Genomic DNA, 18631 nt, shown 5'->3' on the forward strand with positions numbered 1-18631 from the left:
TTCAAATAAATATGGTGAATAAAAAAACAGAATCTGAGGCAACTCTAGAAATGATATGAAAGTAATAAAAAATAAACAAATTACTATTTAAAAATATGAACTGGATATTTTCTAAAGTGAAACCTAAGTCTTTAAGTTACAGTTATGACTAAAGAATACATTTCTCTGCCCTGGCTGGTGTAGCTCAGTGGATTGAGCCCAGGCCTGCGAACCAAAAGATAGCGGTTTGATTCCCAGTCAGGGCACATGCCTGGGTTGCAGGCCAGTTCCTAGCAGGGGCCAGTTCCCAGCAGGGGACACACGAGAAGCAACCATACATTGATATTTCTCTTCCTCTCTCCTTCCCTTCCCTTCTAAAGATAAATAAATAAATTTTTTAAAAAAGAATACATTTCTCATAGAAAAATTACTATATTGAGTTATGTCTAATTATTTAAGTGAAGTATAGGACTATCCACAAAATTCTAGAATATAAACAACATGCCCACGGACAATTAGGCATCAACTACATAGAAAAATAAATTTAATTATAGTATTTAATCTCAATTATATATGTGGGAATTACCAAGTTTACTTATCTTTTGACAATCATTTAAACCACTGTGATCATCTAACATACAATATGAATATGTACATTAATCTTAACATAAGCTTAGGCAAAGCAATTAGGATGGTTAATTTGCTGAAAAGATAATATGGTCTATTCCAAAGTTAAAATGAAAGAAATTTGCCGACGACTTCCTCTTTTTGATTCTCTACACTACTTGCTACCATTAACATATATAACAATTAAGTCACTGTAATCTCCCTATTATCTCATTGTGCATTCCCTGGCTTTCCCTTGTCGTCACCTACATTTACTGTCCTAATGAGTGAATGACCCACTCCCAAACCTCTGCCTGCCTACTCACCCACCTGCTTTTCCATGCTTCTCCTCTATCAATTACTTACTCTTTGAAGTTGACACACATGTAAGAGTTTTTACCTACATGTATTTTATGTAGCACTGAGATCAATAATTGTCCAAGGAGTCTGGCCTAGAGTGAGGAGGGGTGTGTGTGTGTGATAGCTCACAACCAAGAAACCCTGAGATGATGAGAAAAAGATGGCTGAAAGACAGTGTTAACAAGTAAACTTAAAGACTGATGCAAAAAGAAATCTCCATGAGATGGCTTTTGGAATAATGAAAACCCTCATTCAGAGTTTTAGGTTCAAGGTGGTCTTGGAATTCGTCAGTCTGCTCTGAGGTTCCGGGCATGGTAGGGAGTCTCACAGTGGAGTGTGTGTGCCACCTCGCAGAACACTCTTCCTGGGCTGCCATCACAATTCCGGGCCCCACATTTCTGGGAAATGCTCACAGTATTTCTAAAATCATTAGTTAGACAATATATTTGCATATATACACACACCCACACGTGTATACACACATGCCTGCGCACACATACCTAGTACTGTGCTAGACACTGGGAGAAACTCAGACATGGCTGTCATTTAGTTCTCATTCTCCAGAAGCTGCAAACTCAGCTGAGGAAAGACAACTGTATTGAAAATAGGGCACACCAACACTGAGGGCTGATTGCAGTCACACATTAGCACGCAGATAAACCAGTGAAGGAGCTAGCAGTGAGACGGACTGCACAGGCCCCAGTGCCAGAAAGTGGCAGAGGGGACCACCATTGTCTCCCTCTGACCCCGCCCCCACATACAGCATCACAAACCAGCGACCTGGGTGGCCCCGCCCTGGTAAACACCTAAGGCTCCGCTCCTCATACATAACAGGCACGAACAGACCAAATCAATATGGCTCAAGAACAACTCAGAGCCCATAAATCTAAGCAGTGAAGAAATAGCCAAACTTTCAGATGCACAGTTCAAAACACTGGTGATCAGGATGCTCACAGAACTGGTTGATTTTAGCCACAAATTAGAGGAACATATGGAAGCTAAACTAATTGCAATGAAGGGAAATACACAGGAAACCAATACTAATGGAAAGGAAACTGGGACTCAAATCAAAGGAGTGGACCAGAAGGAGGAAAAAAATGACCAAACAGAAAAGGATGAAGAAACAAGAATTCAGAAAGAGGAGAGGCTTAGGAACCTTCAGGACATCTTTAAATGTTCCAAAATCTGAATTATAGGGGTACCAGAAGGGGAAGAGGAACAGCCACGAGTGGAAACCTTATTTGAACAAATAAGAAAGGAGAACTTCCCCAATCTGGCAAAGGCAATAGACTTCCAGGAAATCCAGGAAGCTCAGAGAGTCCCAAAGAACTTGGACCCAAGAAGGAACACACCAAGGCACATCATCATTACATTAGCCAAGATTAAAATGAAGGAGAGAATCCTAGAAGCAGCAAGAGATAAGGGGACAGTCACCTACAAAGGAGTTCCTATCAGACTGTCAGCGGATTTCTCAAAAGAGACCTTCCAGGCAAGAAGGGGCTGGAAAGAAGTATTCCAAGTCATGAAATCAAAAGACCCACAACCAAGATTGATCTATCCAGCAAAGCTTTCATTTAGAATGGAAGGGCAGATAAAGTGCTTCTCAGATAAGATCAAATTCAAGAAGTTCATCATCACCAAGCCCTTATTATATGAAATGTTAAGGGGATTTACCTAAGAAAAAGAAGATAAAAAAGATGAACAGTGAAAGGACAGCAAACTCACAGTTATTAACAACCACACCTAAAACAAAAGCAAACTAAGAGGACAGCTAGATCAGGAGCAGAAACATAGAAATGAAGATCACATGGAGGGTTAGCAACAGGGGAGTGGGAGGAGGAGAAGGGGGGAGAAGGTACAGAAAATAAGTAGTATAAATGGTAGGTAGAAAATAGATAGGGGGAGGGCAAGAATAGTATGGGAAATACAGAATCTAAAGAACTTGAGACATGTGGTCATAAACTAAAGGGGGGAATGGTGGGGGAGGGAGTGTGCAGGGTGGAGGGGAATGAAGGGGGGAAATAGAACAACTGTAATGGCATAATCAATAAAATATATTTTTTTAATGAAAAAAAAAAGAATAGAAAATAGGGCACACCAAAAGAATAATTAAAAAGCAGATAATTAACAGCCATGGATATGGGAATTAAGTAGGCCTTAAAGGATGAGTATGATTTTGATTAAACAGAGAGGTAGGAAAGGCCATTACAGGAAGTTAAAATCTATTCTCTGGATTCCGTGCAGTATATTTTTATTGATTCCTTTGTATGTCTATAGGCACTTTCTCTGAATCACATGCTGTCTATTCTTCCTGTATTATTATTACTGTATTTACCAAGGTCTTATTCTTGGTCTATCCTTTTTTTAATAATAACTTAAGGGGTTTCATCTCTCAATTTTAATTTCCAAGTCCTTATACTATAGTAATGATACTAACTAAACTTTCTTACCTAAGCTCCAGTTCCACTCCGATTACAGAGGCTGAAATTCCCTACATTAATTATCATCAGAAATTCTCTACTCAGTACGAACTTATCTTTCGTTACCATTCATTCACCCTATTTATTTTCTCTGAGATATTTTCATAGGCCAACCTGATCTTTCCCTTTTCTGAAGTTCCAAAACATCATTTGTCTCTAGCACTCATTGTTTTCATTAGATGCTGGTTTCCACTATTATTTAATTGGTTCTTGGGTATATGTCTTATCCTCCCTATAAGATTGTATATTCCTAGAACACAGAAATTGCACTTTACCTTTCTTCTATATATCTCTTTATATGCAGAATGCGACATGCATATGCACAGGCATTGTACTAGAAAAAGTTGTTCAGCCCTTATAGAAAAGGATGAGGTTTAATAATACCCAATGTCTAATAATGCTGACAGTTATTTCATGGAGGGTGGTATTGACAAAACATATTCTAAAAGATTCTCTGATTCCCTCCTCCCCTATAAGTGTCTTAAGATAGGATCCCTAAATTACTGCAGAAACTTCCCAACTGGGCTCACTTAAAATCTCTTTCTCTTCTATGCTGTTGCCAGTGATCGTTCTCAAATATGAACCTGACTTGATCACCATGATTGCCCAAATGTACATACTACGAAGTAGCCATAGTCCAGTACCTAATGCCTTCTGTCTGTCCTCCTTGCCTCTGCATGTACTGTTTCCTTACTCATTAACCGCCAACTGCCTCATCTGAATCCTATTCCAAGTAGATGTGCAATGTTGTTTGTGAAGTTTCCTCTGACTTTCCATGATGAGTTAGGTGGTTTTCTACTCTGGGATCCTAAAGCACCTTGTATGTTACTTATATACAAGGTATATATAAAGCACCTTGTATATTCTACTGTATACATTAGAGTACCTTGTAACTATTGTTTACTCTTCTGCCTTCCATCTCTGGGTCCCTGGCCCTCAGAAGAATGTTTCTTATATAGGAGTGCTGAAGGAGAAAAAAGTCAGGAAAGAAAAGATCTTTGAATGTGGTTAAATAATGTGATACTATTTAAGTGGACAGGGCAGTTAATAAATAGATATGCAAGAAATGAAGAATGGAATAGGTAGAAAAGAAATGGTTAAAATTTCATTTCAAAATCTGTCAAGGAAAGGAAAAAGAATGGATAAAAGATGGAAAATATATCATAGTCAAAGGAAGTCTGCTGCTTTTTAAAACCCAGAGTAGCTGACCCAGTTAGAAGGCAAAAGATCTGAGATGCTCTAAAAAGAAAGCAAGGGAAGGAATTATATCCGACCCGAGGATAAAGAAGACGGAGAGAAAGGCTGCGATGAGACCGAAAAACCAGACAGTTGTAAAAACAGATGGTTTGAAGCTAACACAGAATGCTTCCCATTTTAGGAATAAGAATTTCATTCTTTCAGTCTCCCAAACTAGAAATTGTTAAAAAAGAATCTTTGACACAATCCTTCTTTCTCGTTGCTATTAATCCATCACCAATTCCTATCTTTTCATTTCTTCTTCCTGAATATGTTTCAGATGAGTTCTCTCATCTCACTGCCATGGCTTCCCATTAACTCTCACCATCTCTCAACTGAGTTATTGGAAAGCTCCTAAGAAGTTTCTAATCCAGGGTCCCCATTTACAAATTTACAAGGAAACTGATCCCCTTCTCATTATCTCTGCAAAGCTTTCTCACCTCATGCCCTTCCTATTTTTGTAGTAAAGTTTTATTGGAATATAGCCCTTTCCATTTTGACTACATATTGTCTATGGTTGCTTTCATGCTACAACAGCATAAATGAAGTTGCAACAGAGACCATCTGACCCACAAAGCCAAAAATGTTTACTATATGGCTCTTTACAGGAAAAGTTTGCCAACCTCTGCACCCAGGATTAGTTCTAAGACCGCCACAGACACTAAAAATCCGTGGATGCTCAAGTCCTTTACATAAAAGGGTTTATTTGCATATAACCTATACACTTTATACCTCCTACATACCTGAAGAGTCAAGACTAAGGTGGGAGGAGTCTGCCACTGAAGGCCCCATCAATCACCACCACCCCGCTTGCTTTCCTACATACTTTCAATCATCTCTAGATTACTTATAACACCTAATAAAATGTAAATACGATGTAAATAGTGGTTATACTGTACTGTTAGGGAATGATGACAAAAGGAAAAGTCTGTACTTCCATTTTCAGGACAGACACAACCACAGTAGGCCAATACACATGAAAACAAAGTAACATTTTCCCCCAAATATTTCTGATCCACATTTGGTTGAATCCGTAAGTGCAAAACCCACAGATAAAAAGGGCCAACTGTACCATCATACTTATATTTTACTGTAATTATTCATTTACAATAATAATGAGTTAATATTAGAAATTTACTGAGACAGGCACTGTTCTAAGCAATTATCTCATTTATTTTTTACAACATACCCAAAGGGGCAGGTATTATTACTATTCCATTTTACAGATCAGGAAACTGAAGCCTATTACTTCAGACCCCATGTTTTTAACCACGATATTATTAGCGACTACATTTTCTTTTTTTTAATATATTTTAAAATATATTTTATTGATTATGACATTACAGTTGTTCTATTCCCACCTTCATTCCCCTCCACCCTGCACACCCCCTCCCCCACCATTCCTCCCTTTAGTTTATGACCACGTGTCTCAAGTTCTTTAGATTCTATATTTCCCATACTATTCTTGCCCTCCCCCTATCTATTTTCTACCTACCATTTATACTACTTATTTTCTGTACCTTCTCCCCCTTCTCCTTCTCCCACTCCCCTGTTGCTAACCCTCCATGTGATCTTCATTTCTATGGTTCTGGTCCTGATCTAGCTGTCCTCTTAGTTTGCTTTTGTTTTAGGTGTGGTTGTCAATAACTGTGAGTTTGCTGTCCTTTCACTGTTCATCTTTCTTATCTTCTTTTTCTTAGGTAACCCTTTAACATTTCATATAATAAGGGCTTGGTGATGATGAACTTCTTGAATTTGATCTTATCTGAGAAGCACTTTATCTGCCCTTCCATTCTAAATGAAAGCTTTGCTGGATAGAGCAATCTTGGTTGTGGGTCTTTTGATTTCATGACTTGGAATACTTCTTTCCAGCCCCTTCTTGCCTGGAAGGTCTCTTTTGAGAAATCCGCTGACAGTTTGATGGGAACTCCTTTGTAGGTGACTGTCCCCTTATCTCTTGCTGCTTCTAGGATTCTCTCCTTCATTTTAATCTTGGCTAATGTAATGATGATGTGCCTTGGTGTGTTCCTTCTTGGGTCCAACTTCTTTGGGACTCTCTGAGCTTCCTGGATTTCCTGGAAGTCTATTGCCTTTGCCAGATTGGGGAAGTTCTCCTTTCTTATTTGTTCAAATAAGGTTTCCACTCGTGGCTGTTCCTCTTCCCCTTCTGGTACCCCTATAATTCGGATTTTGGAACATTTAAAGATGTCCTGAAGGTTCCTAAGCCTCTCCTCTTTCTGAATTCTTGTTTCTTCATCCTTTTCTGTTTGGTCATTTTTTTCCTCCTTCTGGTCCACTCCTTTGATTTGAGTCCCAGTTTCCTTTCCATTAGTATTGGTTTCCTGTGTATTTCCCTTCATTGCAATTAGTTTAGCTTCCATATGTTCCTCTAATTTGTGGCTAAAATCAACCAGTTCTGTGAGCATCCTGATCACCAGTGTTTTGAACTGTGCATCTGAAAGTTTGGCTATTTCTTCACTGCTTAGATTTATGGGCTCTGAGTTGTTCTTGAGCCATGTTTTGATCTGTTCGTGCCTGTTGTGTATGAGGAGCGGAGCCTTAGGTGTTTACCAGGGCGGGGCCACCCAGGTCGCTGGTTTGTGATGCTGTATGTGGGGACGGGGTCAGAGGGGGACAATGGTGGTTCCCTCTGCCGCTTCCTGCAGCTGGGGCCTGCGTGGTCTCACTGCCTGCTCTTTCACCGGCTCCTTCACCGGTTTATCTGCATGTGAATATGTGACTGTGGTCAGCCCTCAGTGGGTCCATCACCTTGCACCCTCAGGGGGTCCACCCGCTGTTACTCCACACCACAGCTGCTGGCACACCTGGGTTGGGCATCCGGGTTGGTCTGGTGGATCCTTCCTTCCTGACCCTGCTCTGCTGCTGGTTCTGCCCTTCTTACCCATTTGGCCGAAGGGTTCGTTGTTGTCAGACTTCCGTATAGTTCAATTTTCTGTGGTTTGGCTGCATTTTTGTTGCTAAAACTTTGTTGTTTTTAAACTTGGTTGTGCAAGAAGGCACAGTGCTTCCACCTATGCCTCCATCTTGGCGGAAGTGGTACATTATCTTTCCTAATAGATTGTGAGCTTACTGAAAACAAAGATTATCCTAAATCATCTTTGTAGTTCTAAGAACACTGACTGATATAGTAAGTATTCCATAATTGTTTGCTTACTTTTCTAAAATAACCACTTCCTTTCTTCCTTCTCCCTGCTCAGTACCCTTCAAAGACTCTGTATTTTTTACTGCATCAATCTAAACTCTAAACTCCTTTGACTGGTTTTAAATTGGACCATAATCTAAGACAATTGTTCCTGGCAAAGTTCAAACAGATTCATAATGTTCAACTTCTACTTCAGAACTGGCTACTCTCCCTTAAGCTGTGTAACTCTATTCGGCATATGAAATAAACTAAGCTACCAGCACAACTCACCTGCCATCACGGGACCTGTGGAGGCTGCCGTGGTAGCTGCTCACTTTGCTGTGGACACTCCCTGCTTTGCTTCTCTGATCATCCACCATTGCCAGCTGAGTTGAAGAAGCGTGCGTGGATGTTCCTTGAGTGGAAGTTCCCCTCGATTTTCTTATAATAGGAGTGTTTGGATCCCTCAGGAGGGACTGAGCAAAATCAGGTTCTTGGAGCACCTGTCGGCTCTCATTCACTATCCTAGACAACAGAATACTAAGTTTAAGGTATGCATTAGTACTCCTATAGAGTAACAAATAATACTTTTGTGACACACATTATTCTTGAAATTTATATATTTTTAATTACATTTATTTATTTTAGAGAGAGGGGGTAAGTAGGGGAAAGAGAGAGAGAGACATCCACTGGCTGCCTCCCGCACATGCCTCAACTGGGAAAGAGGCCTGTAGCCTGGGCATGTGCCCTGACCAGGAATCAAACCAGCGACCTCGGGCTTTGTGGAATGATCCTCAATCCACTGAGCCATGCAAGCTAGGGCATTCTTGAAGTTAACTGCTCTTCACACAATGTACTTAGAACAAGTGTAAGATAACACTGTTGTCCTGGCCAGTGTGGATCATTTGGTTGGAGCATGGTCCCATAAACTGAAAGGTCACAGGTTTGATTCCTGGTCAGGCACGTGTCTAGGCTGTGAATTCAGTCCCTGGTCAGGGTGTGTACAAGAGGCAACCAACTGCTGTTTCTCTCTCACACTGATGTTTCTCTCGTCCTCCTTCTCCTACCCTTCTCCTCTCCCTAAAATAATGAGCATGTCCTCAGGTGAGTATTAAAACAAATGAACAGACAAACAAATATTTAAAAACTCCAACAAATATACAGATATATCACAGTAAATCCTACAAGGAGAAAAATGCCATAAAAGCAGGGACTTGGCCTGTTTTGTCCGTTACTGAATCCCTGGCATTTCAAAATAGTTCACGGAACAATACAGTTCACGGCACACAGTAAGCATTCAATAAAGACTTCTTAAAGGATGAATTAATGCCTAAAAATACATATTTGTAGTTGCTGAATGAATCTTTCCCTCTGAAACTATATTTAAAGGATATATACATTTTCTGATATCACTAGTAGTAGTCTTAGATATAAGAAACATATATATATTTAAAATGTGATTTTATTTCAATCTAAACTGTTTAATAGAAACTGCTAATTACTAATTTTAGAAAATACAGATTTTTGTTATTGAGGCATTGTAAGTTGTATAATACAGGTACATTAACCCACACAAGGCACGTTTTAAATACAATGTTAACAGATTTTTACAAGTTAGCCCCCAAATTCCATTTTCCATGGACCCCACATGGATTCTACTAATTTAAAATGCAGATATAGTATTCATATAAGATTTATACTGAGTAAAAAGTTTGAAGTAATTGTTACTTTGTGAATACTGAAGAATCTTATTTTATGAACTAAGGGTTCAAAAAGTTAAATATTTCTTAAATATGCTCTCAAAAGACTGCTTTGGTCTTATGTTTACCTTAATACTTTAATATGCAGTATGGACAACTATGAACTGAAGTATTTTCTTAAACATTTCATGTTATCTAAAGGTATTATTTTTTCTATTTTGGCTGTAATGGGTACTACCTCAGAATGTAATAACATGCTATCTCTTTGTATCATTTATGCTATACTAGGAAGAACAACGAATAACTGGAAATAGTAGCCTAATCTAATACCTGTATGAGTGGCCAAGGCACTTAACCTCCCCATGTCTGTTTTCTTATCAGTAACAGAGGTGGTAATGCACACCAACCCTTAATTTTTCTGTGAAAAATTAAGAAGATAAAATAAGAATACACAAAATCATTAATTTGTTTTTAATATTGAGAAAAATTATAATTTGAATTTTTAAAACTAAAGATTGGTCTTTCCTCAAATATTCTGAATTAGTAAGAGATCATAAGCCCAATTCTACTTGGCTATTTTCTCAGAATAAGTTTTCACCTTTTTTTAAAAAACTGATTTGAAAGAGAGAAAAAGGAAGAGAAAAACATCAATTTGTTGTTCCATTTTTTAATGTATTCATTGGTTGCTTCTTTTATGTGCCCTCACCAGAGATCAAACCTGCAACCATGGTGTATCAGGATGATGCTCTAACCAAATGAGCTAACCATTAGGGCCAAGTTTTTAGCTTTTAATTTAATTTGTAATTTTTTAAAAGTTTATTTATTTTTAGAGAGAGGGGAAGGGAGGGTGAAAGAGAAGGAAACACCAAGGTGAGAGAGAAACATAATTCAGTTGCCCCTCATATGCACACCAGTCCTGGGGACTGAACCCGCAACCCGGGCATGTGCCCTGACTGGGTATCGAACCAGAGAACTTCCACTTTACAGGATGATGCCCAACCAATTGAGCCACACCAATGAGTGCCCATGTTTTTAGCTTTTAATTAAGACATTCTACTGTGTCGATCTTAACTGATGGCAACAGCAGTTACAATCTTGAAATACTTCCTCCTAATCCAAATTATTTTAATATAAGCAACAAAATATCCATGTGAATGTGAAGTTTGGGAACACTGTGATAATTTACTTCAACTTACTCTTTTTTCCTACGACCATGAAAAAAACTGGCCCACTCAAAGCATGTCTTTTTGCTTCCAACCCAGAAAATGGAGGGAATACCAACAATGAGAGCCATCAGGTATTTCATCAGAAAGAGAATCAGGTCTGGACGACTCATCTGAGTGACCTACAGAAAGGGAAAGAAAAATACCTTAAATATATAAAAAGAACTATCTATTAAAGGCCATTATGAAATTTTTTAAATAAAAGAGTAAAATAATTCTACAAATTTACTGTTTTCATTATATAGTTCTATAGTTAATTTTCTGGTTATATGAAAAGATAAACTCCTGAAAATTTGACCATAAAGTTGTAATCTATACTCTGAGTCCTGTATTTTTCTTATTAGCTCACATTGGCTATCTTCTAAAGAAAAACATTATTAATGTCTAAATAAACCAAGAAAAGAAATAGAGGCTCAAGTAATATCTACATTGGCCAATTTTGCCAGTCTTATCATTGTCATCACAATATAAAAAATTGTTATCTTTAATATGCTCTGCAATCTCCCTACTTCATCTTTACTTAGCTGGTTCTTTTCAAACTTCCTGTTTCACCTATGAGTTATTGTAAGTGCATTTTCTAATTTCTAGTCAGATGAGTTTTTCAAAAATTTCTTTTTATTGCTGGTTTCAAGTTTAATTGTGGTCAGAGAATCTGGTCTACAGTTTCTGGTTGCCTCAACTTTTGGAGATTTCTTTTGTGATTTAGGACCCAATGTTTCTAAGTATTCCTTGTATGCTCAAACTTTACACATATTCTCTATTTGTTGAGTACAAAATTTTCTATATGTGTTAGATCAACTTCATTAGTTGTGTTGTTCAAATCTTTCCTATACTCTTAACTAATTTTCTGCTTATCTATCCATTTTAAGAGGTGTGCTAACATCTCTCACATAACTGTGAAGTCCTTAGTTTTCTTTCTAATCCCATCAGTTTTTATTTTCAAGCCTATGTGAGGTATTATATAATTTCAAAAATACTCTAACTGCTTGTTTTACTTTATTCATACTTAAATTGTATTTTATCTGACATTAATATATTGTCACATCACCTTTTCTTCCATGTTCGAACAGCTCTAACTGTCTTGAGCATCTGTCCTAATTCTGTCCTCTGGGGCCATAAAGAACATAGCTACCTTTCTGGAAGTCCTAGTTAAGCCAGTAAGACACCCTGCCAGAAGGAAAACTTAAAAACACAGTGTGCATACTGGGAACAAAGAGACAATAAGACTATCCAGAAAAATCCAAGAGAATAAAAACAAAAACAAAAACAAAAAAACCCAGAAACATAGGACTCAGTAACTAAGTTGGACAAGATTAATACTAAAAAAATCAAAATTTTCTTATATATTATCAATGACCAAGTAAAAAAATAATGAAAACAATTTAATTTATAATCTCAACAAAAACTGTAAGACATCTAGAAATAAGCCTAATAAGAAATAAAAAAGATGATAAAAGCCTATTGAAGATCATGGAAAAACTGAGGTAAATGAAGAAATATTCCATATTTCTACATGTAAAGACTTAATGTTTTAAAGATGTCAAACTAAGCCCCGGCTGGTGTAGCTCAGTGGATTGAGCACGGGCCTGCGAACCAAAAGATCGCAGTTCAATTCCCCGTCAGGGCACATGCCTGGGTTGAAGGCCAGTTCCCAGCAGGGACCAGTTCCCAGCAGGGGATGCACCAGAAGCAACCATACATTGATGTTTCTCTCCTTCTCTCCTTCCCTTCCCTTCTAAAGATAAACAAATAAAAAAATTATTTAAAAAAAAAAGATGTCAAACTATACTAAAAAAAATCTTATAAACTTGATATAATCTGAAAAGAAAAATAGAATTTTTCACAAAGTGTGATAAGTATATAAGTATTTGAAATAAATTAGGAAAATATAGATTGTTTAATAAATGTTGGGATGGCAAGCAATCCACCAGAAAATAATTTATACACTACCTCACATAATAAAAAAATAAATTCTGGGAAGTTAAATATATATTACAAAATTATGATAACCATAAAAAATGTATTTTATACTGGGGATATAAAAGGTCTTTTCAAAAAGATTAATGTGAAACAAAGAAGCTATAAAAAGAAAAAACTTAAAACTTCTGCAGAACAAGAAACCATAAATCAAGTTAATAGACTATTGATTAATGAGGAATATTATTGGTAATTGTATTATCTATCAATAAAGCAAACCTGAGGAAAAGAAATTTAAGATATTAATAAAATGAAATTAATTACAGGCAAAAATAACTAATTAATAAACCCCAAAGTTGGTCATTTGAAAAAAAAAGGTAACCATTCTCTAGTCTGATCGAAACAACACAGGGAAGAAAAGAGCCCATGTGCGCGCACACACACACACACACACACACACACACAGAGAAATGATAAGCAAACGGATACAAAGACCCCAAAAGCAAACATAAAACTGAACCTGACTCAACAGACTCAATAACACAATAAAATCTGTAGATGTCTCATTTCTGAATTGTTATATAAACAGAATCCAACAGCAAATTCAAAGAATATGTCATAACCAAATATAGAAAAGCAAGGATGGTTCAATGTTAGGAAACTGATTTATAAATTTAATACATATACACACACCACATTTTGCCGTGTATAATGTGCACCCATGTTTTCTGGCCCAAACGTTCAGAAAAAAAATCTATCATTTTAATTAATTAATTCATTTCTTTATTTATATTTGAATACTTTTTTTTGTATTATAGTAGAATTTTAGCATTTCTTTTTGAACATATTACAGTACAAGAAATTTTATTTAACAAATAATTACAAAATACAATAAAAGATACAAGGTATTTCAGGTACTACCCATGTATAATGCACATCCTTATTTTTCCTTCAAAAATTTGGGCAAAAATGTGCATTATACATGGCAAAATATGGTAATCATTTCCATGTATGCCAATAAAGGGTACTTGATAAAACTGTCCATTCTTGCTTTTTAAAAATTATAATAAGTATCTATTTATTAAAAATTGTAATAAAATTAAAATAGATGATAAAAAGCCCTTTGAGTGAGAAAATAAAGTTATGTCATTCAAAAAGCAATACCATGTTTAATGGGAACACCAGAAGCTACTATTCTCCTTAAAATCAAGAATATAAGAGGATATACTACTATTAACCTTGTATCAACAGTTCTGACTCCAATTAGACCAAAAAGGTAAGAAAACTATAAAGAAGAGAAAATAAGCATTAATAAATAATTTTAAGAAAATAAAGTAAGAACTATTATAAATCAAAAGCAAGGTGGCTAAGTGCAAAATAAAACTTTCAGATATACAAGTAACAGTTACTAGGTAAAAGAAAGTCCTTCATTTGCCATTGTTAGGGGCTGAACTGTGCCCCACTAAAATTCCTATGTTGAAGTCCTAACTCCCAGTACCACAAAATGTAACTTATTTGGAGATGGAGCTTTTCTGAGAGGTAATTAATGTTAAATGAAATAATATAGGTGGGCCTGAAACCAATCTGCCTGAGCTCCGTATAAGAAGGGTAAATATGAACACACAGACATCAGAGATGGACGCATAGTAAAAACTGTGCGAGGAAACAAGAAGGGGGGGGTGGCCACCCACAAGCCAAGGAGGGAGGCCTCAGAAGAAGTCAACCATGTTGGCACCTCGACCTTGGACTTCCAATCTCCATAAGTGTTGTTTAAGCCACCCAGTCTACAGTATTGTCTTGGCAGCACTAGTAAACAAATACTTCATGGTGATAAAAAGGATAAAACACCTAGGAATAAACTTTATAAGAAAAATAAGTGAACGGCTTTAAAGTGCTTATAAAACATGTTCTTGGCTAGAAATATCACTGTCATAAAATGCAAATTCTCCTTGATTTAGTCATTAAATTTAGCACAATTCCAATAAAAATACCAACAAAGTTATTTAGGAATTAAGTAAGATAATTCTAAAGTTCATATAGAAAAACAAAAAACAAGCAAAACTAAACAGTCAAATGCTAAAAGAGAATAAAAATGTATCATTAGGGGCCTTCCACCAAGATGGAGGTGTAGGTGGAAACACTTTGCTTCCTTGAACAACTAAATCTAAAAACAACAAAGTTTTAACAACAATAAATGCAACCAAACCACAGAAAATCGAAAAATACGGAGTCTGAAAACAACAACCCTCTCAGCTAAACCAGTGAGAGGGGTGAAGCCAGCAGTGGAGTGGGTCGGGCAAAAACGATCCCTGACCCAGGTGGGCGGCGCGCAAGCAGCCGAGGGCTCGGATCCCAGGTGCAGGGTAGCTACGGGAAGGCACAGCATGGCTGGCTGTCTAAGGTCTCGCATTTGTGTGCAGATAAACCAGTGAAGAGACGTGCATTGAGACAGACCATGCAGGCCCTGGCACAGGCCCTGGCACAGGGCAGCGGGCTCGCACATTTATGCTCACATAAACAGGAGGGGGCAAGCGGTGAGGCTGACCGGGTGAGCAGAGAGGGCTGCCATTGCTCCCTCTCTGACCCCTTGCCCACATACAGCATCACAAACCAGCGACCTGGGTGGCCCCGCCCTGGTAAACACCTAAGGCTCCGCTCCTCATACATAACAGGCACAAACAGATCAAAACATGGCTCAAGAACAATTCAGAGCCCCAGAGCCCATAAATCTAAGCAGTGAAGAAATAGCCAAACTTTCAGATGCATAGTTCAAAACACTGGTGATCAGGATGCTCACAGAACTGGTTGATTTTAGCCACAAATTAGAGGAACATATGAAGGCTAAACTAATTGAAATGAATGGAAATGCACAGGAAACCAATAGTAATGGAAAGAAAACTGGGACTCAAATCAAGGGAGCAGACCAGAAGGAAGGAAAAAATGACCAAACAGAAAAATATGAAGAAACAAGAATTCAAAAAAATGAGGAGAGGCTAAGGAACCTCCAGGACATCTTTAAACGCTCCAACATCAGAATTATAGGGGTACCAGAAGGGGAAGAGGAACAGTCACGAGTGGAAACCTTATTTGAACAAATAATAAAGGAGAATTTCCCCAATCTGGCAAAGGAAATAGACTTCCAGGAAATCCAGAAAGCTCAGAGAGTCCCAAAGAAGTTGGACCCAAGAAGGAACACACCAAGGCACATCATCATTACATTAGCCAAGATTAAAATGAAGGAGAGAATCCTAGAAGCAGCAAGAGATAAGGGGACAGTCACCTACAAAGGAGTTCCCATCAGACTGTCAGCAGATTTCTCAAAAGAGACCTTCCAGGAAAGAAGGGGCTGGAAAGAAGTATTCCAAGTCATGAAATCCAAAGACCCACAACCAAGATTGCTCTATCCAGCAAAGCTTTCATTTAGAATGGAAGGACAGATAAAGTGCTTCTCAGATAAGATCAACTTCAAGAAGTTCATCATCACCAAGCCCTTATTATATGAAATGTTAAAGGGACTTACCTAAGAAAAAGAAGATAAGAAAGATGAACAGTGAAAGGACAGCAAACTCACAGTTATTAACAGCCACACCTAAAACAAAAGCAAATTAAAAGGACAGCTAGATCAGGAGTGAATCATAGAAATGAAGATCACATGGAGGGTTAGCAACAGGGGAGTGGGAGAAGAAGGGGGGAGAAGGTACAGAAAGTAAGTAGCATAGACAGTAGATAGAAAATAGATAGGGGGAGGGTAAGAATAGTAGGGGAAATATAGAATCTAAAGAACTTGAGACACGTGTTCATGAACTAAAGGGGGGATGGTGGGGGAGGGGTGTGCAGGGTAGAGGGGAATGAAGGGGGGAATAGAACAAATGTAATGGCATAATCAATAAAATAAAAAAATTTAAAAAAGAAATGTATCATTAATAGAAATTATCATATAATAAAACTGTAATACTGGGACATAGACAGTTTTAGTATTTAATATATGCGATATTTTAGACCATTCAAAAAAAGATGAATTATTCAATAAATGGATTCTAGTCAGACATCTGGAAAAAAATATTTGCCCTGGCTGGCATGGCTCAGTGGATTGAGCACTGGCCTTCAAACCAAAGGGTTGCTGGTTTGATTCCCAGCCAGGGCACATGCCTGGGATGTAGGCCAGGTACCCAGCAGGGGGTATGCAAGGAAAGCACACACTGATGTTTCTCTTCCTCTTTTTCTCCTCCTCCCCTCTGTCCAACAATAAATAAATAAAATCTTTTTTTAAAATTTCCCCTTCCAAGGTACAATTTTATTTTTAAGGAATTTCATACTGTACATTTTCAAAGTTATATAAGAAAGCAAAAATGTTCTCCTCCTCTCATCCTAGAAATAAATAAGAGCATAAAATTTGCTTTTCAGTCATGACACTGAGAAGTTTAGCATAGAAAATGAACAAAAAAGGGGGGAAAGGCATTTAATATATATTTCAGATTTCTTTGGTCACATTTCTCTCCAAGTGGCACTAATAGTTCTTCTTTCAATTCATATTACCAAAACAGTAAAAACCTGGAAAAAATAGAAACCTAGTGATTGCATACCATATCTCATACCAAGACAGAGTCCTACTAGATAAAAAATTCAAATATAAAAACGTTAAAAAACAGAAAGAAGCCATAAAGTTCAAGATGAAAGCTTTACTCTTAGAGAGTAACTGTCTATCTATGACATAAAATCCAAAAGCCATTAAAGGACAAATAAATCTATCATAAAAGTGAAGATACATAAATAAAACTCCAACATTTTACATGACTGTAACTTCTATAACATCCAAAAGACAATAAGAAAAGACATAAAATCATTGCAAACATTGTAACAGAGAAAGGGGTAATTTTGTTAATAAAGAACTATAAATAAGAAAGAAAAATCAACAACATAAAGAAAAATAGGTAAAATATATAGTTTACAGAAAATACAAATATGAACTCCTCCTGTTTTTAAAAAATTACAATTATATAGTTTACTTTTTAGCCTAGATCCAAAAGGCTGATAGCACACTGTATAATCAAATATGTGGGGAAATACACTTGTATATTACAGGTGAAAAATTCATACAACCTCTGTAAGACAATTTGGCAATATTTATCAGAAGTCTGCCCTTTGCAAAATTAATGCTATATGTCACTCACATCTCAATAAAATGATACCATTTTATCAAGCAATTACTTTAAAATTTATGCTGGATATATATTCAAATAAATGTGAAGTGATGTATGTGCAAAGATTGTTTACAATAGTAAAATATTATAAACAATGTGGTTTATCTAGTCAGTGACATAGTATGTCATAAAAATACTGAGGAAGCCTTTTCTACTTAGATATTGATCACCAAGATATATTGTTAAATGACAAAAAGGTGAAGTGTGCATAGTAACCATCATTTGAATAAAAGAGAGGGAAAAGGGCTACACTTGCTTGCATATGCATAAGCACTATTCTGGTTCTCTACTGCTGTGTAAGAAACCACACCAAAACTTAATGACTTAATATAAGAATTTATTATTATCTCTGACAGTTCTGTGAGTCAACTGGGCTCAGCTAAGTGACTGAGTTGGGTTCTCAATGTAACTACAGTCAGATGACAGCTGCAGCTAGAAATAGCTGAAAGATGGACCCACAGAGACAGTTAAGATGGCTTCTTCACTCAAATGTCTGATATCTCAGCTAGGACTGCTGGAAAAGGTGGGAGCTGGCTGAGGTTCTTCTCCATCACCCTCTCTCCCTCCCTCCTTCTCATGCAGCTGTCCATATAGCTTATGACTAGCTTGGGAGTCCACACATCTTGTGGTTTCAGAGCAGTCTGACTTCTTACCAGAGGCTGGCTTCCCCCAGAACAAGCATTTTAAGAAAACTTGGAGAGAGCTTCAAGACTTCTTAAGACTTAGCCTTGGGGTCCATGCAGAATCCCTTCTGTTCACTGTACTAATCAAAAGAAGTCACAGAGCC

At 37.3% G+C, this 18631-nt stretch overlaps 1 protein-coding gene across 1 annotated transcript in view; it reads right to left on the reverse strand.

Annotated features, from left to right (window-relative positions):
- Positions 1-18631, reverse strand: part of FZD3 (frizzled class receptor 3) — a 76856-nt gene that overhangs the window by 4989 nt on the left and 53236 nt on the right. The window contains exons 5-6 of the mRNA XM_037150461.2: positions 10700-10848; positions 8095-8328 (exon numbers count right to left, since the gene is read on the reverse strand). Coding sequence (XP_037006356.2) covers positions 8095-8328; positions 10700-10848 — 383 coding nt within the window. The remainder of the gene's footprint in view (positions 1-8094; positions 8329-10699; positions 10849-18631) is intronic.

This window comes from Artibeus jamaicensis, unplaced genomic scaffold (genome assembly GCF_021234435.1).
Source record: "Artibeus jamaicensis isolate MK-2021 breed Jamaican fruit bat unplaced genomic scaffold, CSHL_Jam_final scaffold_537, whole genome shotgun sequence".
NCBI lineage: Eukaryota > Metazoa > Chordata > Mammalia > Chiroptera > Phyllostomidae > Artibeus > Artibeus jamaicensis.